Genomic DNA, 21628 nt, shown 5'->3' with positions numbered 1-21628 from the left:
TAACTATTAAACAAAACTTTGTCTGAAGGCCAAGAAAACCCTACAATTGGCTATTATGTTTTTAGGCTGCGGTTCCTTAGCTAACTTTGGACCCACACTGAATTCACAATCCAACGAATCTGATGAATAAAAATGGGAAATCTTTTCCAACTCCAAGATATGTTTCATCTTGGCTTTCTGTTTGTTTGAACTAATGTCCTCAGGTCCAACATGATGTCAGGGGGTTTAAGTCCTCTATCCTGAATGGTCTCAGTAGAGGGCTGTACCTTTCTTGCAACGGGGTCTGAAGGTTTAGCTACTGAATGCTTGGTTGCCTTGGAACTAGAGCTCAGTGCAGAGGTTGATGCCTTTGGCGTAATCAACTTCCTCACTCTGGAAATTCCTGGGGCTGATTCAGACCACCTGTTCTTTCCCTCAGATGATTTTGATACCCCCAATCCCAAAGGGGTAACAGTCAAAACTTCTTGTAATAAGAGGGCTTGAAATCTTTTGTCTCTCCTGCAGGACATGGGGAGTAAATGTGCAACAGACAGCATCACACGAAGAACGAGGTCTTTTCTCTAGGCATTTGAAGCCCCTGGTGTGGGCATCCGAAGCTGGGAAGACCACGGAACATAACACACATCTTTCAAAGCCATGCTTCTTAGTCTTCGGCCCCACCATAGACACCTGTACTCTCATGAGATACTAAAACCTAGATTAATGCTATTTAACTATGAACTACTGGCTAACAAACTAAACTTACTAAACTGACTGACTATCCTAAGAGAATAAAAGCACTTATCAAAGCTATTACAGATCCACAAAATCTGGAGAAGGTCCATATCCATCCCAGCGCTGCATTTGGAAGGAAATTAGATGGTTGGGTGGTGCTGTCTCTTTGTGCTAATATTTTTGTTTCCCTTTTATCTAAACCAACCTAGTGCTGTGTTTGAATTGAAGTGATTGTTAACTCCAGTTAAAGTAGCAAACTGCAATTTTGTCTCTTTAGAGGAGCAACAAACTTGTCCCCGGACAGGGCTGGGCAGTTCAGACCAGACGGTTTTGAGGTGCTTTGGGGCGGTGGTGGTGGGGGGGGGTTTGAGGTCACCCTGCAAGTAGTAACCAAGGCCGGGGAAGACCAGGATGTGGGCTGCTGTGCTGTAGGTGGGCTGCTGGAGTCAGATCGCTGCTACACATCTGCCTTGGTTAGATGGTAAGCCCTCTGAGGCAGAGAAAACCTATATTTTGGATCTTGGACAGCACCACTCACAGCATCATCAAGGAAAAAACAAGAAATAGCAACCTGCATGGAGTGGTGCCAGAATGGCCAGAATGACATTCCTGATAGGATCAGAACTCACCTGAATGATGCTAGTTTGGATCAATTAGATTTCCCTACAGCACAGAATACCTAATGCCTGGCACACAGGAAACCCATCTCAAACAGTCTGGATTCCTTTCTAAAAAATGGCTCTCCTGGCTCAGCCTCTCCTCCCACCACCCACCCCGAACTCTTCTCCCATAAGGCCCTTCTGCTTTCCTCAGGCCCTATGGTTTGTGTTCTACTTGACCTCTCAAGCCTTCCCCTTGGACTCTGTACCCCATCTCCACCCCAGTGCCATACCTCCACTCTCAGACTCTCGCTCCTCCTTGCTGATTTTCTCCAGCAGATTTGAGCACATTTTGTTCAGGCTCTGGATCTGTTTCTGCAAAGTGGAAATAATGAGAAAATGCAAGGACATCTCCAGCATGGTACAAGACAGCAAGGTGAGTGTATAAAACCTTTCTCAGTGGCTGTGTGACTGAATGCAGGCATTTAGGGGGCCTGGGTCCAAAAGAAGGTTGGCAGGGAACAGCCATGTGAATGACTGTGTACTCTTCATCTCTGCTGATCAAACAGCAATCCCTACAGAATGCGATGCACTTTAGGAGGAGGTGGAGCCCAATGGTCTGGGGCAGCTGGAGAAATCACAGAAGGGGAAAGGGAGAAGGGCCTAGAAGAAAAGCAAATTACAACAAGGACAGAATGGCAGGGTGTAGCAACCCAGGAGCAAGACAGAGAAATGGGGAGCCTGCGCCTGTTCTCTGGGTTGAAGGTGGGTGCAGCACCTAGCTGTTCCTCCCCTACCTGTGCCACATCAGAGCTGATTCGAGTTGCATCTGTGATCAGCTGCTTCTCCTGCTCCTCCACCTCAGGGTCGGGCTTGGTACGGAGGTGGTCCGGCACCACCTCATGGCTGAAGACTGGCACACGTCCTTCTGTCTGTCGCTGGAACAATCAGAGAATCCACGCTCAGAGCCCAACCCTCCAGCAGAGCAGTCACTCAACTGGAGCAAAGAACACAGGCTAGGAAGCTAGAGCTCTGGCTAACAATTTGCTGTTGAGCGATTTTGATCTACAAAGCATTAAATGGTTTGGGTCCTATCTAACTAGGTTCTTACACTACGCCTGTCCTCATAGTATCCAAACATTCTAGGGACTACCCGAGATCCCTCTTCTCTCCCAAGGCAATGACTGCCATGACAGTCACATTTAGCTGGGATGCTTGTGCTAACAGCCCCCACATTTCAATATCTGGGGGCCTGGGGGTTCTTAGTTGCGTGTCTTGGACTGTGGAATTTACTTCCCTGTTGGTCAGTTAGTTGAGGACATGATGCAAGATGCAGACTTCTTCTGGAGAGAGCATGGCTGAGGCGAAGTTCCTGGACAGCCAGTGGGGAGGCCTGTCAGTACAGGGGATGCTCTCTCTAGGGGCCTTGGCTGCACGGTGACTGCATTTTCACAAAGTGGAGCAAGGACTACAGACTGTACCAAAGTGCAAGTTCGCAGGTGAAACGATTCCACACAGCAGCTCTGGGATGAGCCACCCCTCCCCCAAACGGTTCATCCCCCTCTTCCTTCTGTGGAAAGGCCATGCGTGTTAAGCATTAGGAGGTTGTAGGTGAGTTGGAGCTATTGCCTGAAGCACATTCCAGCGCTCCATGGGCATCTCTCAGCAGAGCAGAGCTGCCAGGTTCTTACCATGATCTCCTCATCACGGTCTGGAGATAGCACCAGGGGGATGATAACCTGGTTGCGCATTAGGGGTGTCTTCTCATGCTTCAGCACTTTGTTCAGCGTGTTCAACTGGCCTGAGAGCAGTGCAAAGCTGTCCAGTACTGAGGGCCTGGGAAGGGAAAGGGGATGAGCGAGACCTGGGAATGGATGCAGGAGACAGAAAGAGCTCTCTCACAGCTCAGCCTCAGTTCGTCATCCACTCGTCTCTGCAAAACCCTCAGAGCCAGGGGCAGAGCAGGCTGGGGGAGGAAGGGTGGTCTCTGGTATTTGTGAAAGAAGCCTACTTCAAAGGCTCAAAGCAGGGACTAATAACTCCACCTCCCCCTGTATGATGCCATGGGTGGCGCCATTCCCAGCACCACTGAAAGGGAAAAGGGGAAGGAGGTGCCTGTAGGTTTTAAATTACATGCTATGACAAGATGGCCTTCAGATCTGTCTGCCCACACCAACAGAATTCCAATGGGAGGCGGGGACTGTGGGAACTGTGGGATAGCTACCCACAGTGCACCACTCCGACATTCAATGCTAGCTTTGGTACTGTGGACGCACTCCACCGAATTCACGCTCTTTAGTGGGGACACAGAAGACCGAATGTATAAAATAGCTTCTGAAAATTCAAATAGAATAATTTCGAAATAATTTCATACTGTAGACGTACCCCAAGAAACGTGGAACAAACAATTTACTTATCGTATAGTAAATGTGGGTTTTCAAGATGTCTTCTCCACGTGGGTCCCTCTCAAGGTCCTACTCAAGGAGCCATGCACACAGTTTCATGCATGAGGCCCAAGCACATCTTGAGTAAGATCCACATGGACAAAGATTCAAAGCAACAACTATGAGTTTTACTGCCACACACGGGGTGGGGCTGGGGGGGATGGCCTGGGTAAGCAGTGCAGTCAGGAAGAAAGATATAGTGGCCCTAATCAGGAGCAACAAAAGAATGAGATGGATGTGGTCTCTCTCAGATCTCAATGCAATTCTGTCCCTGGCTGGGATTAAGGAGCTCAAGGCTCTGTTGAAGTTCCCGATTTAACAAAGATTTGGTATCAAGGAGTTGCAGGCCAGTGCTGAACCAAGGATGGAGCTCAGAACTGAGGATAGATCATACAAATCCTCATACATCCCCGCTGCTAGAACCCCTATGGAGGATGACTCCTGGTGGTGTGGGCAGACAGATCTGAAGGCCATCTCTAGGCAGGGATAAAATCCAACTGGATCTTTCCTTTCAGTGAACTCTCAGAATCTGAGAATGTTGAGAAAGCTGGCTGCACTGAGGCCTGACCAGATCCACCTGTCTGTGCCTTTGCATAGTCATTCATAGATTCACAAATTCCAAGGCCAGAAGGGACCATTGTGATCATCTAGTCTGACCTCCTGTATAGCACAGGCCAGAGAACTTCCCCAAAATAATTCCTAGAACACGTCTTCTAGATAAATATCCAATCTTGATTTAAAAATTGCCAGTGACAGAGAATTGACCAAGACATTTGGTAAATTTTTTCAATGATTAAATACTCTCAATGTCAAAAATTTACACCTTATTTCCTGTCTGAATTTGGCTAGATTCAACTTCCAGCCATTGGATCATGTTCAACCTTTCTCAGCTAGACTGAAGAGCCCATTATTAAAATATTTTTTTCCCACGTACGTACTTATAGTCTGTAAATCAGCCCTTAACCACCTCTTTGTTAAGATAAATAGATTGAGCTATTTTAGTCTATCGCTATAAGGCAGGTTTTCTAATCCTTTATTCATTCTTGTGGCTCTTCTCTGACCCCTCTCCAATTTATCAACATCTTTCGTGAATTGTGGGCACGAGAACTAGACATAATATTCCAGCAGCGGTCACAACAGTGAAAAATATTGAGGAAAAATAAACTCTTTTACTCCTCTTCGAGATTCCCCTGTTTATTCATCCCAGGATAACATTAGCTCTTTTGGCCACAGTACTGGGAGCTCATGTTCAAACGCTTATCCACCACGACATCCACATTTTTTTCAGAGTCATGGCTTCCCAGGATAGAGTCCCCCATCCTGTAAGTATGACCTACATTCCGTTCCCAGATATATCCATTTAGCTGTATTAAAACACACATTATTTGTTTGTGCCCAGCTTAACCGGGAGATCCAAATCACTCTGAATCAGTGACCTGACCTCTTCATTATTTACAACTTCCCCTAATTTTTGTGTTATATGCAAACTTTATCAGTAATGTTGTGTTTTCCTCCAGCTCACTGATACAAATGTTAAATAGCATATGGCCAAAAACTAATCCCTGCGAGACACCACTGGAAACACATCCACTTGATGATGATTTACTATTACATTTTGAGACCTATCAGTTAGCCAGTTTTTAATCCATTTAATGTATGCCATGTTAATTTTATATCCTTCTAGTTTTTGGTTTTTTTTCAGACAAAATGGTATGCAGTACCAAGTCAAACACCTCACAGAAGTCTATCTATATTATATCAACACGCATCCCTTTATCAACCAAACTTGCAATCTCATCAAATAGAGATATTAAGTTAGTTTGCCAGGATCTGGTTTCCATAAACCCATGTTCATTGGGATCAGTTACACTGCCTTCCTTTAATTCTTTATCAATCAAGTCCTATATCAGCTGTTCCATTATCCTGCCCATGACTGATGTCCTGGAAATGCTCCTTCCTTTCCTTGGGGGTGGACATTCCTTTCCATAAGGACTCACTCACAAGACAAGGTCACATTTCAGAACACATGCAGCACTGAGCTGTGTAGGGTAATTCTATTCTTTCTAGGGTCTTACACTGTGTCCATCACCATGGCAACGGAATGTGTAAAATGTGGCCATTTTTAGAAGTGGGAAAAGTGGGGAGTTCACCCCCCCCCGAACTCAGAAACACCAGCGTGGATTGTGGTCAAACTCTCCTATGAAGTTAATCTCTGGGCAAAGACCAAATCTTGAAAATTTCAATCCCGAAGTTGAATTTTCACAGCTGAAAAGTCATGACAGCATATAGGGAGAGATGTGTGTCCCTCAAGTACTTCAATGCTATGGTGATAGGCGCTGCATAAAAACCCTAGAACAAAGACCCAAACCGAGATTTAGAAATCAATTGCAACCCTGGACTAACGAGCAAGGAAACCACCCACATTAGATCAGATAATAGAACCAGACCATTTCTAGAGTGGAGAATATCATGCACAACTATCCCTACATTCCCCAGAAGTTCTCTGGCTTGTGCTATACAAGAGGTCTGACTAGATGATCACAGTGGTTCCTTCTGGCCTTAGAATCTATACAGAGCAAGGGAGGGTCCCCGCTTACTCCATTCATGACTGGTCCTGAAGCACAGTTTGCTCAGGAGCCAACACAAGGAGCAGGCACCTCTGTAGTTTGCACTTCTTCTACAAGGCTTGTGGCTGCTTCTTTGTTCAGAAGATCATCTGCCAAACCCAGTGTGTGGGCACCTCCCCTCCAAAATCACTTGACCGCCATGTGGCAACACCTGCAATTGCTAGCATGAAAAGTTAGTATTAAGAAAAGATTTTTTGGGTGGGGATTCTTTTCATGGGATTTAGCAGCTGGAAATAAGGGCCACGAGTATAGTCAGGCTTCTGTGAACCCCAGCAAGCAGAATGTAGAGCACATCTTGCACAACAGGACAGATTAGCCGTGACACCCCGCACTCACAGACATGCACACCCTCTTACCAGGTGAGCCGGTCATACTCATTCTCTAGCTTATAGATGAAGCTGACCAAGGAATTCTTCAGGTCAGCCACCTGGCTAATAAGCGCCTCCAGGGACAATTCGAGCTGCTTCTCCTCCCTCTGCAGAAAGCGGGAAAGAGAAGGGTTAGGACAAGGCCTAGTGCTCTCCTCAGCCCCAGAAATGCACTGAGGTCACCAGACACAAACTCATATGCATCGCCCCACTCCCCCTTAGCGGATAGAACAATACCACTCTTCCAGGAGAGAAACGTGTTTGAGATAAAATGCTTGGGGTTTCTTCTGTCACAGTCCCATTTCTCTTTGGCCAGGAACTCAGTCTCGTGCAGCTCACAAGGCAGTTGGTTTCCTGCATTTCCTAAGCACCACTAGACCCAACCCCCATACCCACCTGAGACTCAGGTACCAGCCTCTTTCCCTCACCCTCTGCCTTTGGTCTCTGACTGACCACATGTCATTTCCAGCTGCCATGGAACCTGTAGGCTCCCATGTTTCATCTGCCATTTTTAATTTGCGGCTGGTGCTCTGACACTGTGGTGATTAGTGTCATATAACACCTAGACCCACAAACGGAGTTGACTACTGCCTTTCATCTCAAAGTGTTTCATACCTACATAGAGCCATCTCACTGACATCCTCTGGGATGGAGGGTGGCAGTCAACTGGGGCACAGCATGCCACCTAACAGATGGGTGGGTATCTGCAGCCTAGGAAGCTGGGTCAAACACTGGACTCTTACGAAAAGTACTCTAGGATCTTGGCTACTATGTTACTTACACAGTAGCAGAGTTGCACAAAATTCTTTATGAAACACAGTTGGACTAGGTCCCTGCCCCACTAATTTACCAGTGTAAACCACAAAGAGAATAATAATACACCAAGGAGGGTGGGAGAGAGCAACCAAACAATGGGAAGGGAATGCTGATTGGGAAAGCAGATCATGAAACAGTCATTTTACAGGCATCCACCCATGGCTCTCACCACACCCTTCCTGTTTCAGAGCAACCATCCTTCTCCATTCCTCAACCCTTCCCCACACTGGGTCCATCTCCCCATCCTGGTTACCATCACCCCTGTACGGTTCCAACCAGCTCTACTCACTCCTCTTCCCATTCCAATCTACCACTCCTCCCACCACCACAAATCCAGATCCCACATCCACATCCTTCTCTGCCACCTCCTCCTCCTCACCTCTGCTGACATTTGCACCAGCCCTGGTCCTCCCTCCATCCCTACCCGCTCCACCTGCCACACACATGCCCACCATCATCTCTGCCCCCTCATTGCACTATTCCCAACCTGACATCCATTCTCCTCCATCCTCATGCCCTTCCCTGTGTCCCTTTGGAACACCACGCCATTTCTAAAAAGATCACAGCCATCCACAGACTCTTCATATCTCCCTCCTACCAGCTCCTGGTTCTCACCAAGACCGGGATCCCTTTGCCTCATCCAGCCTTTGCAGCTTCCCTCTTACTGAGGCCCCTCCTTCTCTTACCTTTCCCACCCTGGAACAGACCGTAGTGGAAGCGTTGGATGTCTCCCCTCCTGCTCCTACAGCTTCCACCCTGTCCCTCTTCCCTTACCTCGAACAGCACTGTATCTGACTCTTCTCTCCTCTCCCACTCCACGTTGCTCTCATCTACCATCCACTTAGCTCCTCCCCATCAGCCTTCCTCTCAGATCTCGATGACTGGCTCTCCTTCCTCTCCTCGCAATCTCCCACATTCATCCTCAATGACTTCAACGTCCACATTGATAACCCATCCAACCTCTCAGCTGCACATTTTCTTACCCTTCATTCGACCTGCAGCCCTGGCTCAACTCTTGCACTTGACTCGGACTTCACCAAGCACTGCTCTCTCTAATTGCTGTGTTCCCTCTCTCTCACCATCACCTGCCCTCTTACAGCACCACCAGTCAGCCCCTGCCCTGGAACTCGCCTTTTCTGTTTGCCTCCAGCCCATCAGCGCTTCTCTGCTCTCAACCCTCTCCCCCCATTTCTAGGATTGTTTTGATTCATTCCACGCTTCTCTCACCTCCACCCTTGATTCTTTTGACCCTCTCTCTCATCACAAGGTCCACCTTGCCAATCCCCAGCCTTGGCTCACCCCCAACACCTGTTTCCTCTGTGTCCGCTCTCACACTGCAGAGCATCTCTTATGGACGAGCAGGCTGACTTCCTCCATTACAAATCTGTTCTCACCCGTTTCAGTTCTGCCAGCTTCCTAGCTAAACAACACTACTTCTTCAATGTCCCTGATTCCTATGGCTGCAAAGCCAACTGCCTTTTCACCGTCTCCGACTCAGGCTTTGTCTACACTAGCACTTCTGTTGACAAAACTTTTGTGGGTCGGGATATGAAAAAACACCCCCCTGACTGACCTAAGTGTTACGGACAAAAGCACCAGTGTGGACAGCACTATGTTGGCAGGAGACACTCTCCCGCTGACATCGCTACCACTGCTCGTGGGGGGTGGCTCAACTCTGCCAGCGGTCTCCTGCCGGCGTAGAGCGGCTGCACAGGAGCTCTCACACTGGCACAGCTGCAGCGGTGTAGCTGTGCTGCTGGAAGGGCCGTAGTGCAGACGTGGCCCAACTCTCCAAACATATCCCTTCTCCTGCCACGGGATCTCACCGATTTGGTTGACAAAATACGACGTAACATTTCCCCTCCCCTCAGCTTGCCTTTCCCTTCCCCCTCCCCCTCCAACATCTCTCCTTCTGCACTGTCACACATACAGAAGTGTCTCATCTGCTCTCTTCCTCGAACCCCTCCACTTGCTCCAGTGAACCAATCTCCTGATCTCCCTCACTGCCCACTCTGATCCCCACCCTCACTTTTCTCCTTAACCTCTCATTATTCTCGGGCTCTTTCCTCTCTCACAATACAAGCAAGCTTTAGTCTCTCCCATCTTAAAAAAACCAAACCACCTATAACCTCACTTGCCTCTCCAACTACTTCCCCATCTCCTAGCTCATTGAACATGCTGTCTACAGTCACTGTCTGATCTCTTCTCCTCCAATTCCATTTTAGACCCTCTCCGATCTGGCTTCCACCCCTTGCGCTCCACTGAAATCACTCTCACCAAGTCTCTAACGATCTCTTCCTAGTCAAAGCTCAGAATCAGTCTCCATCCTCATCCTCCTTGACCTGACAACTGCCTATGACACAGTCAACCATATCCTTCTCCTTGAAATCTTGTTCTCCCTTGGTTTCCATGATTTGGCCCTCTTCTGGTTCTCCTTCTAAGTCTCTAATCACACCTTCAGTGTGACCTCATCTGCTCTCCAAACTTCTGCCATTTTTCACAGGGCTCTGTCTTGGATCCGCTTTTCTTCTCACTTATCTTTGGGTAATCTCATCTGCAAACTGAAATTCAACCACCATCTCTATGCAGATGACTCACAGATCTACCTGTCTGCTCTATCCTTGTGAAAATCTGTCTCTCTCATATCTCCTTGTGGATGTTTAGCGGCCAGCTTAAGGTCAACATGGCTAAAACAGAGCTCTTCCTCTTTCTCCCCCATCTCTTCTTGATCACTATGGACCACCCTGTGGACAACGCCACCATCCTGCCTGCCACTTGGGCCTGGAAACCTGGGTCTCATCTTCCACTCGGACCACTCTCTAGGTCCTTACATCCAAGCTCTTTCTAAATCTTGCAGTCTATTTGCTTAACATCTGTCAGAGATGGACTGTCGTACCCCTCCACACAAGTAAAATTCTCATCCAGGCTATCACCATTTCACATCACGATTACTGTAGCATCCTTCTCTCTGGCTGTGACAAATGCAATCTTGCCCTGCTCACATTCATTCAAAATGCTGCTGCAGAGATCATTTTTGTAGCCAGTTGTTTGACCATATCACCCCCCTCTTCGCATCTCTCTCCTGGCTCCCTCTTCTCTATTCCATCAAACGTAAGCTGCTTGTCTTCACTTTCAAGGCCCTTTGTGGTCTGTCCGCACCTTGCCTATCTGTGGAACTCTTTGCCAGAGGATGTTGTGAAGGCCAAGACTATAACAGATTCAAAAAGCACTAGACAAGTTCATGGAGGACAGGTTCATCAATGGCTATGAGCCTGGATGGGCAGGGATGGTGTCCCTAGCTTCTGTTTGCCAGAAGTTGGGAATGGGTAACGGGATGGATCACTTGATGATTCCTTGTTCTGTTCATTCCCTCTGGGGCACCTGGCATTGGCCACTGTCGGAAGACAAGATACCGGGCTAGATGGACCTTTGGTCTAACCTAGTATGGCCGTTCTTATGAAGAAGCTCCCTGTAAACATATGTAAAACTCATTACCCTTTTTCAAACTATCCTTTTCCACAAGGCCTACAAAACACTAGACAACACTTATGCTGTTGGTGCGCAGAGACTATTGCCCAGCATACCGATCAGCACTGTCTCATTGTGCTCCCCCATGTGTCTGTTGTCTTGTATTTATAATGTAAACTATTTGCAGCAGGGATTGTCTTTTTGTTCTGTGTCAGTACAGCATCTTGCACAGTGGGGTCCTGGCCCATAACTAGACCTCCTAGGCAGTACAGTAATCATAGAATATCAGGGTTGGAAGGGACCTCAGGAGGTCGTCTAGTCCAACCCCCTGCCCAAAGCAGGACCAATCCCCAATTTTTGCCCCAGATCCCTAAATGGCCCCCTCAAGGATTGAACTCACAACCCTGGGTTTAGCAGGCCAATGCTCAAACCACTGAGCTATGCCATCCCCCCCCCCCCCCCCCCGGAATAATAAATAAATAAAGCAGTCTGTTTGACCTATCCCATATTTTGTGATAGGTTTTTGCTTTTTTAAATGATCAGGCATTTCAGTGAAGACCTTGACAGGGATCTTCAATGTTCATGCCAACATGACAAGACTGTATTTTAAATGGCTATGTTCAAGAAGGTTTCACACTCAACTCGATAGTATTTCTCCCTCTGTCACATTATATCTCTTGAACACCACATTCAGGCATTAAGGGTCAGAACCTTATTGATTTGGGGGAAACTGGAAAATGGTGAAAATGGGAGACACAGGAAGCCCCAGCCTACTCTTCAGCACAGCCCCAGTTCCAGGTACCTCTGCAGTTATACAGAGATCAAAGTAGTTTCATAGATTCTAAGACCAGAATGGATAATTGTGATCTTCTAGTCTGACTTTGTGCATAACACAGGTCAGAGAACTGCCCCAAAATAATGTCTAGAGAATACCTTCTAGAAAAACATCCAACTTTGAAGTAAAAACTGAAGCGATGGAAAATCCACCACAACCCTTCACAAGTTGTTCTAATGGTTAGTTACTTTCACTGTTAAAAATTTACACCTTATAGCCAGTCTGAATTTGTCTAGCTTCATCTTCCAGACATTGGATCATGATATAACTTTCTCTGCTAGACGAACGGCCAATTATTAAACATCTGTTCTCCATATAGGTACTTATAGACTGTAACCCAGTCACCCCTTAATCTTCTCTTTATTAGGCTATATAGATAGACCCTCGAGTCTATCACTACAAGGCATCAACTGGATACGGCTATTGTTTTGATTTCAAATATGTCACCCTAGTTTCCCCTTGTTAAAAAGACATATGGGTATGCCACGTATTTAGACAACCTTTGTAACAACACACTAAGGAGTGCCTTTACAGTTCTCTGTTTCTAATCCATGCAGACTGCTTACTTCGAAAGAACGGAAAAATATAATCGTCTCTGTCCATGCGGTTTAGGACATGCAGAATACCTACGCCATGATTTATTACGCTGTCATTTATACTGCCATTTTAGGTCAAAATGGCTTTCTGTGTTTTTGCCCTGGGGGCCTTTTTCTATGGCCTCTCAAAAACCAGAATATTTGTTGGGAGCTGACAATGTGTGTGTGTGATTCAAAGCAGTTGCCCTATTTGCATGGTCAGGCACTAAAATAAGGAAAAGGCAAGCAGATTAACAGGGTGTGTTCTTTTTAATCTGCAGTTACAATATTTTATAATGTGGGATGTAGTTTGAAGTTTTATGGTTTGCACAGTGGCCCAAGGCTAAGTCACCATCCATACACTATGTTTGCTACCCCTGGAAGGATGTTTGCTGATCTTCTTCATGGCTCTTCTCTAAATCCTCCTGGATTTATCAGATCCCTTCTCGAGCTGCAGGCCCCAGATGGGGCAGGGGCTGCTGGCAGCAGGGCCCCAAAGCTGGATGGAGGTGAAGTAACCACTCTGCTCCTATCACAGCCCCCCAGCCGCTCCCCACACCCGTCTCACACAGCCCCCCGCCCCGCCCCCATCTCACAGAGACCCCCAGCCACCTCCCCCGTCTCACACGGCCCCCTGCCCTGCATCTCAGAGACCCCAAGCCACTCCCCAGCCCCTGTGTCACACAGCCCCCCAGCCCCGCCCCCGCATCACACAGCCCCCCAGCCACTCCCCACCCCCGTCTCACACGGCCTCCCGCTCCGCCCCCATCTCACAGAGACCCCCAGCCACTCCCCACCCCCGTCTCACACAGCCCCCCAGCCACTCCCCGCCCTCGCATCACACGGCCCCCCAGCCACTCCCCCCGCATCACACAGCCCCCTGCCCCGCCCCATCTCACAGAGACCCCCAGCCACTCCCCCCATCTCACACAGCCCCCTGCCCCGCATCACACAGCCCCCCAGCCACTCCCCACACCCGTCTCACACAGCCCCCCGCCCCGCCCCCATCTCACAGAGACCCCCAGCCACTCCCCCCATCTCACACAGCCCCCTGCCCTGCATCTCAGAGACCCCCAGCCACTCCCCAGCCCGTGTCACACAGCCCCCCAGCCACGCCCCGCCCCCGCATCACACAGCCCCCCAGCCACTCCCCGCCCTCGCATCACACGGCCCCCCAGCGACTCCCTGCCCCCTGTCTCACACGGCCCCCTGCCCCGCCCCATCTCACAGAGACCCCCAGCCACTCCCCCCATCTCACACAGCCCCCTGCCCCGCCCCATCTCACAGAGACCCCCAGCCACTCCCCCCATCTCACACAGCCCCCTGCCCCGCCCCATCTCACAGAGACCCCCAGCCACTCCCCCCATCTCACACAGCCCCCTGCCCCGCCCCATCTCACAGAGACCCCCAGCCACTCCCCCCATCTCACACAGCCCCCTGCCCCGCATCACACAGCCCCCCAGCCACTCCCCCCGCATCACACAGCCCTGCCCCATCTCACAGAGACCCCCAGCCACTCCCCCCATCTCACACAGCCCCCCAGCCACTCCCCCCGCATCACACAGCCCCCTGCCCCATCTCACAGAGACCCCCAGCCACTCCCCCCATCTCACACAGCCCCCCAGCCACTCCCCCCGCATCACACAGCCCCCTGCCCTGCCCCATCTCACAGAGACCCCCAGCCACTCCCCCCATCTCACACAGCCCCCTGCCCCGCCCCATCTCACAGAGACCCCCAGCCACTCCCCCCATCTCACACAGCCCCCCAGCCACTCCCCCCGCATCACACAGCCCTGCCCCATCTCACAGAGACCCCCAGCCACTCCCCCCATCTCACACAGCCCCCCAGCCACTCCCCCCGCATCACACAACCCCCTGCCCTGCCCCATCTCACAGAGACCCCCAGCCACTCCCCCATCTCACACAGCCCCCCAGCCACTCCCCCCGCATCACACAGCCCCCTGCTCTGCCCCATCTCACAGAGACCCCCAGCCACTCCCCACCCCCGTCTCACACAGCCCCCCAGCCACTCCCCGCCCTCGCATCACACGGCCCCCCAGCCACTCCCCCCGCATCACACAGCCCCCTGCCCCGCCCCATCTCACAGAGACCCCCAGCCACTCCCCCCATCTCACACAGCCCCCTGCCCCGCATCACACAGCCCCCTGCCCCGCATCACACAGCCCCCCAGCCACTCCCCACACCCGTCTCACACAGCCCCCCGCCCCGCCCCCATCTCACAGAGACCCCCAGCCACTCCCCCCATCTCACACAGCCCCCTGCCCTGCATCTCAGAGACCCCCAGCCACTCCCCAGCCCGTGTCACACAGCCCCCCAGCCACGCCCCGCCCCCGCATCACACAGCCCCCCAGCCACTCCCCGCCCTCGCATCACACGGCCCCCCAGCGACTCCCTGCCCCGTCTCACACGGCCCCCTGCCCCGCCCCATCTCACAGAGACCCCCAGCCACTCCCCCCATCTCACACAGCCCCCTGCCCCGCCCCATCTCACAGAGACCCCCAGCCACTCCCCCCATCTCACACAGCCCCCTGCCCCGCCCCATCTCACAGAGACCCCCAACCACTCCCCCCATCTCACACAGCCCCCTGCCCCGCATCACACAGCCCCCCAGCCACTCCCCCCGCATCACACAGCCCTGCCCCATCTCACAGAGACCCCCAGCCACTCCCCCCATCTCACACAGCCCCCCAGCCACTCCCCCCGCATCACACAGCCCCCTGCCCCATCTCACAGAGACCCCCAGCCACTCCCCCCATCTCACACAGCCCCCCAGCCACTCCCCCCGCATCACACAGCCCCCTGCCCTGCCCCATCTCACAGAGACCCCCAGCCACTCCCCACCCCCGTCTCACACAGCCCCCCAGCCACTCCCCGCCCTCGCATCACACGGCCCCCCAGCCACTCCCCCCGCATCACACAGCCCCCTGCCCCGCCCCATCTCACAGAGACCCCCAGCCACTCCCCCCATCTCACACAGCCCCCTGCCCCGCATCACACAGCCCCCTGCCCCGCATCACACAGCCCCCCAGCCACTCCCCACACCCGTCTCACACAGCCCCCCGCCCCGCCCCCATCTCACAGAGACCCCCAGCCACTCCCCCCATCTCACACAGCCCCCTGCCCTGCATCTCAGAGACCCCCAGCCACTCCCCAGCCCGTGTCACACAGCCCCCCAGCCACGCCCCGCCCCCGCATCACACAGCCCCCCAGCCACTCCCCGCCCTCGCATCACACGGCCCCCCAGCGACTCCCTGCCCCCTGTCTCACACGGCCCCCTGCCCCGCCCCATCTCACAGAGACCCCCAGCCACTCCCCCCATCTCACACAGCCCCCTGCCCCGCCCCATCTCACAGAGACCCCCAGCCACTCCCCCCATCTCACACAGCCCCCTGCCCCGCCCCATCTCACAGAGACCCCCAGCCACTCCCCCCATCTCACACAGCCCCCTGCCCCGCCCCATCTCACAGAGACCCCCAGCCACTCCCCCCATCTCACACAGCCCCCTGCCCCGCATCACACAGCCCCCCAGCCACTCCCCCCGCATCACACAGCCCTGCCCCATCTCACAGAGACCCCCAGCCACTCCCCCCATCTCACACAGCCCCCCAGCCACTCCCCCCGCATCACACAGCCCCCTGCCCCATCTCACAGAGACCCCCAGCCACTCCCCCCATCTCACACAGCCCCCCAGCCACTCCCCCCGCATCACACAGCCCCCTGCCCTGCCCCATCTCACAGAGACCCCCAGCCACTCCCCCCATCTCACACAGCCCCCTGCCCCGCCCCATCTCACAGAGACCCCCAGCCACTCCCCCCATCTCACACAGCCCCCCAGCCACTCCCCCCGCATCACACAGCCCTGCCCCATCTCACAGAGACCCCCAGCCACTCCCCCCATCTCACACAGCCCCCCAGCCACTCCCCCTGCATCACACAACCCCCTGCCCTGCCCCATCTCACAGAGACCCCCAGCCACTCCCCCATCTCACACAGCCCCCCAGCCACTCCCCCCGCATCACACAGCCCCCTGCTCTGCCCCATCTCACAGAGACCCCCAGCCACTCCCCACCCCCGTCTCACACAGCCCCCCAGCCACTCCCCGTCCTCGCATCACACGGCCCCCCAGCGACTCCCTGCCCCCTGTCTCACACGGCCCCCTGCCCCGCCCCATCTCACAGAGACCCCCAGCCACTCCCCCCATCTCACACAGCCCCCTGCCCCGCCCCATCTCACAGAGACCCCCAGCCACTCCCCCCGCATCACACAGCCCTGCCCCATCTCACAGAGACCCCCAGCCACTCCCCCCATCTCACACAGCCCCCCAGCCACTCCCCCCGCATCACACAGCCCCCTGCCCCATCTCACAGAGACCCCCAGCCACTCCCCCATCTCACACAGCCCCCCAGCCACTCCCCCCGCATCACACAGCCCTGCCCCATCTCACAGAGACCCCCAGCCACTCCCCCCATCTCACACAGCCCCCCAGCCACTCCCCCCGCATCACACAGCCCCCTGCCCCATCTCACAGAGACCCCCAGCCACTCCCCCCATCTCACACAGCCCCCCAGCCACTCCCCCCGCATCACACAGCCCCCTGCCCCATCTCACAGAGACCCCCAGCCACTCCCCCCATCTCACACAGCCCCCCAGCCACTCCCCCCGCATCACACAGCCCCCTGCCCTGCCCCATCTCACAGAGACCCCCAGCCTCGCCCCGCCCCCGCATCACACGGCCCCCCAGCCACGCCCCGCCCCCCGAGGCCGGGCTGCCCCCCGCGGCCGCCTGGGGCGGGCACCAGCCCCCACCTGAGACCCGCCCCCAGCGCCCCGCGCACCTGCATGGCGGCGCCGGCGGCTCCGCGCGGGGGGCCTGGCTCGGCTCCCTTCCGCTTCCGGGTCACGGGGGGTCACGGGCGGGGCGGACATGGCGGCCGCCGAGCGAGGGGCCTCTGAGGTACCCCCCCCCGGCTCCCCGCCCGCCGCCCCCTGCGGGCCATGGGGGGGGCCTGGGGCTGGGCCGGGCCTGGCGCTGGGCGGGGGGCAGGGGCCGGGCCGGGCCTGGCGCTGGGCCGGGCCTGGCGCTGGGCCGGGGGAAGGGGCCGGGCTGGGCTGGGGGAAGGGGCAGGGCCGGGCCGGGCCGGGCTGGGCTGGGGGAAGGGGCAGGGCCGGGCCGGGCCTGGCGCTGGGCGGGGGGAAGGGGCAGGGCCGGGCTGGGCCGGGCCTGGCGCTGGGCGGGGGGCTGGGCCGGGCCGGGCCGGGCCGGGCTGGGCTGGGGGAAGGGGCAGGGCCGGGCTGGGCCGGGCCTGGCGCTGGGCGGGGGGAAGGGGCAGGGCCGGGCTGGGCCGGGCCTGGCGCTGGGCGGGGGGCCGGGCCGGGCTGGGCTGGGGGAAGGGGCAGGGCCGGGCCGGGCCGGGCCTGGCGCTGGGCGGGGGGAAGGGGCAGGGCTGGGCCGGGCCGGGCCGGGCCGGGCTGGGCTGGGGGAAGGGGCAGGGCCGGGCTGGGCCGGGCCTGGCGCTGGGCGGGGGGAAGGGGCAGGGCCGGGCTGGGCCGGGCCTGGCGCTGGGCGGGAAGCTTGGTCAGGGGGAGGTGGGCTGGGGCCTGGGGTCTGAGCCTGATGCTGTGGAGGGGGAGGGGTTGGTGCTGGGTCTGGCTGCGGGTTTGGCGGGGACAGCCTGTGCTGGCTGCAGCGTCTGCCTGAACTGTGCAGGCTCCCTAGTGAACGGTGTTGGTGCCCTGCAGTGACTGTCGCTGTTCAGGGTTACAGTGGCGCCAAAGCCTTGGCCTGTTGTGCAAGGAGCTGCACGGACGTCTAGCAAAGCACAGTCCCTGACCCAGACCCTACAGCTTTGGCTCAGGATGAGGCATGGTGGGTGGGTGAGGATGGAGAAGCAGTATGTATCTGCAGAGATGAGAAATATGCACTTTTAGCTGTAGAAGGGTTTTAGTTAATGGAGAAAAATAAGCAGCTTAGCTGGTGTGTTCTCTGGTCGTCTCCTCCCTAGTGATATGGTGACTTGTTCCTCTTTGCTGCAGGTGGAAGACGCAGGGCAGGTCTTCCTCCTGATGAAGAAAGACTATCGAATCTCCCGCAACGTGCGCCTAGCCTGGTTCCTCAATCACCTGCATCAAGTCATTTGGGCTGTGCCTGAGTCAGAGCTGGTGAGTACATGTGCCCAGGCTTGAAGGCAGGGTGGCACTGTGTGCTGATCAGTGCCCTCTGGCATTGGCAGTTTGGCCAAGTAGGAGAGAAGCTGTAGGACTTTTGGCTACTACTGCTTCTTGGGAACCTGTGAAAGGCTTTAGCCCAATTCTTTTTTTTTTTTTCTCCTCTTTTTCTTGCGCCCCTGCAAGCCTGGCTTTCCCTCACTTGCTGTTTCTTTTCTCCCGTAGGTGAAGTCAGATAATGAACTGGATGTTCTCAGCATCCTGCCAAATGGGTGGCAGCCACATGAGTCTGTCCGGCCTAGGCCCTATCTCCTAGTGCCCTCCACACAGGTCACCTTCCTGGCACGACAGTACCGATTTGTGATTGAGCTCGACCTGAGCCCGTCCACAGGCATTGTGGTAAGTGTATGCGTCCCTGCCTCTTCCTGTGTACCCCGTGGCTCTGCCCACAAGGAGCTCCTGCTGCCATCTCTGTTCTGGAAGGGCTTCCTCCTGTGCACTTACTCCCAGCATGCATCTCCCTTCTGTGTGCCAGGAGAGGTTGGCTCCCAGTAGAAGCAGTGTGTGCCAGCAGCTGCCACTTGGCCAGCTGCCACTCCTGGGCCAGCTCCTAGCAGGCAAAACTCATGCACAGATAATCCCTACAGGAAAATCCTGCCCCTTATGCAGGGATTATCTGTGCATGGGCTTTGCCTGCTAGGAGCTGGCCCAGGAGTGTTCGCCTCCCCGTGCTGGGGCTCTGCAGAGTATTTCTAGAAGGCTGTATGGTGTAACTCCATGTGCTAGGGACCCTTGTCAATTACATCAGGGGGAACAGCTAAAATTTCCTGTTTGTACTTCTGCAGGATGACTCAACAGGGGAGATCATTTTTGATGAGGTGTTTCATGCCCTTTCCCGATGCCTAGTGGGATTGCTAAAACCTTTCCGAATTCCTGGTTCAGAAATTACCTACCAGCCAGAGATCTTTGTCACCATCCAAGCATATTCCTCCATCATTGGCCTGCAGTCCCATCAGGTAACGTTCTACCTCCTTCCCCTCCCCCCATCTTTGTGTGAGAGCACTTTTTGTTGCCCTGGTTGCTGGTGAGATCCTAGGGAGGCGGAGACGGGAGTTGTCTGAGCACTGCTATATGATGATGTAGTCTTGCTTCATGAGAGCCTGTAGTCTGGTGCAATGCTAGACCATAAAGGAGCAACTCCTCTCATGTGGGCACAGCTTCATTATGTACCTGTGGACAGGAGGCTGAGATTTGGCATATGTGGGCAATGCCAAGCAAAGAAGGGGATCTGTGGGCCGCAGCCTGCCATTAATTAAGGGAAGTACATCTAGGATATCTTTTGCCCCAATGTGACTTGAACTCTCTTCAATTCACTTTTTTGGGTGGCTTCCTAGTGAGATTGGACCACAGCTCAGGCGCTTTGTAAACCACACATGCAAGGGCAGTTCCCGTTTAAACAACTGAATTCTGGTTGGTGGGGCCAGAAGGCACCCATGTAGCTCATCACTTCCCAGCAAAACCTTAACCCTCAAAAATCATGGTGCTACCATGCCATTTGCAGACCATCACTCTGCTCATCCTGCTGATGTGTTCTACCCCTTTCCTCTGTCTTCTGTCTGTGTGTTTGGAATGTAAGCTGCTTGGGGCAGGGACTGCTTATTACTCTGTCTATACAGTACTTGCACAACGGGGCCCCACTCCTGGTTAGTCTCTAGGCATGACCGTAATAAACATAATGAGGATGCCTCCCTCTGTCCTTCCCATTAGCCCTCTGTCACTGATGTCATCCTGGACTGCTTGCTTGTCCAGTTCTCCCATAACCGTCTGTGTGCTTTGTTCTAGTGCATCTCCTGTAGTGACATTGAATTGATCTGCAAGGCCACTATCCTCTCCTCCTTGAAATCCTTTCTCAAGACCCACTTCTTCCATGAGGCCTTCAAGAAACTAGCCCTGGGCTGAGGGGCAGATGGGGATCCCTGTGCATATGGTGGGGAGGAGAAGGGTGTATATATATGTGCAACTCATCTAAATAAAATTGTCCATATTCTAGTTGTTTCCCTCTCCCCCAATCTGTTACTCATCTCGGGGGGGAGAATGGAGCTAGCAAGTTGTGTGCCGATCATCTCCTGAACTCTCTGCATGTGTGTTGCATCATGTTCCCCTCCCTGTCATCCTGCGAATTCTTTGGGGCAGAGACTGTCTCTTACTCTGGATCTGTGCAGCACTCAGCATGATGGAGCCCCCATCCTGGCTGGGGCCTGTGGGTACTGCTGTAATATAAATGGTAAGAGCATCATCTTTGACCTGGTGTGGATTATCTGCTGTGATTGGGCTCCCACCTCCCTGACCAGTGGACTTCACTGTCCAGTTGCTCAGGCTTTTTCCCTAGTCTCTACCCTAATTTTTTTTTCTTTTGCTTCAGGCTACTTCAGGCTTTATCCTGCCAATTATCAACAGGTAGTTGGATCAGGCTGCATGTGAGTTAGAGTAGAACAAATGTGCCGCCTTGAGGAATGTTAGGCTGAAGTTAGAGGCATCTAGGAGCTTGGACAAGGAGCCCTACTTCCTCCTGTTCAGTGCCTTTCCCTCTGCCTGACTCCTAGGGCAGCAGGAACCTCTTGCCCCCAAATGAGGTTGACAGGTGCATGTTGTGGTGGCTCCCAGGATTGCTACACAGAGGTGGCTGGTGTGAGGCCTTTCTTGTCATGAGTTAATTACCTGCCATCTCTTGTGTTTCTCCTGCATTTCCTTAGGGTAGTGCATGTGTGTGTCTGGGTCCGTGGGTCAGATACCACTGTGATGGGTAGCTGTTTAAAACCCTAAGGTAATGTCTTTCCCATGTGTCTCTGGCTCAGGTGCTATTCCAAGGCTGTCAGCTGGATGAGACCAAGAGAGAGAGCTTCCTGCAGCAAATTTACACACAGCTGTGTGCCTTTGAGAATAAAGTGGCTGAGATGCTCCAACAACAGTATGAACTCAAGCCCCAGGTGAGGCAG

General features: G+C 54.0%; 2 protein-coding genes and 1 long non-coding RNA gene across 14 annotated transcripts in view; 2 read left to right on the top strand and 1 right to left on the bottom strand.

Annotated features, from left to right (window-relative positions):
• LOC142073047 (uncharacterized) overlaps window positions 1-752 on the top strand; it is a 28696-nt gene extending 27944 nt beyond the window's left edge. Inside the window, exon 3 of the long non-coding RNA XR_012669755.1 lies at window positions 505-752. This is a non-coding gene — a long non-coding RNA (uncharacterized LOC142073047). The remainder of the gene's footprint in view (window positions 1-504) is intronic.
• Window positions 1-17392, bottom strand: part of MED8 (mediator complex subunit 8) — a 32273-nt gene extending 14881 nt beyond the window's left edge. For both annotated transcript variants that reach the window (XM_075131929.1, XM_048862539.2), the window contains exons 1-5: window positions 17303-17392; window positions 6741-6859; window positions 3005-3149; window positions 2111-2251; window positions 1607-1688 (exon numbers count right to left, since the gene is read on the bottom strand). In XM_075131929.1, coding sequence (XP_074988030.1) covers window positions 1607-1688; window positions 2111-2251; window positions 3005-3149; window positions 6741-6859; window positions 17303-17308 — 493 coding nt within the window. In that variant the 5' untranslated portion in view covers window positions 17309-17392. The remainder of the gene's footprint in view (window positions 1-1606; window positions 1689-2110; window positions 2252-3004; window positions 3150-6740; window positions 6860-17302) is intronic.
• The window catches only part of SZT2 (SZT2 subunit of KICSTOR complex), a 71035-nt gene continuing 66747 nt past the window's right edge, over window positions 17341-21628 (top strand). For 9 of the 11 annotated variants that reach the window (XM_048862533.2, XM_048862528.2, XM_075131924.1 and 6 more), the window contains exons 1-5: window positions 17341-17421; window positions 18501-18626; window positions 18858-19031; window positions 19478-19648; window positions 21488-21619. In XM_048862533.2, the coding sequence (XP_048718490.2) occupies window positions 17392-17421; window positions 18501-18626; window positions 18858-19031; window positions 19478-19648; window positions 21488-21619 (633 nt within the window). In that variant the 5' untranslated portion in view covers window positions 17341-17391. Of the gene's footprint in view, window positions 17422-18099; window positions 18334-18500; window positions 18627-18857; window positions 19032-19477; window positions 19649-21487; window positions 21620-21628 lie in introns of those variants that run through there. The other 2 variants (XM_075131921.1, XM_075131927.1) reach the window with 2 other exon arrangements.

Source organism: Caretta caretta, chromosome 8 (genome assembly GCF_965140235.1).
Source record: "Caretta caretta isolate rCarCar2 chromosome 8, rCarCar1.hap1, whole genome shotgun sequence".
Lineage (NCBI taxonomy): Eukaryota > Metazoa > Chordata > Testudines > Cheloniidae > Caretta > Caretta caretta.
Note: the sequence above shows the minus strand (reverse complement) of the source record. Positions and strands in the feature narration are given on the sequence as shown.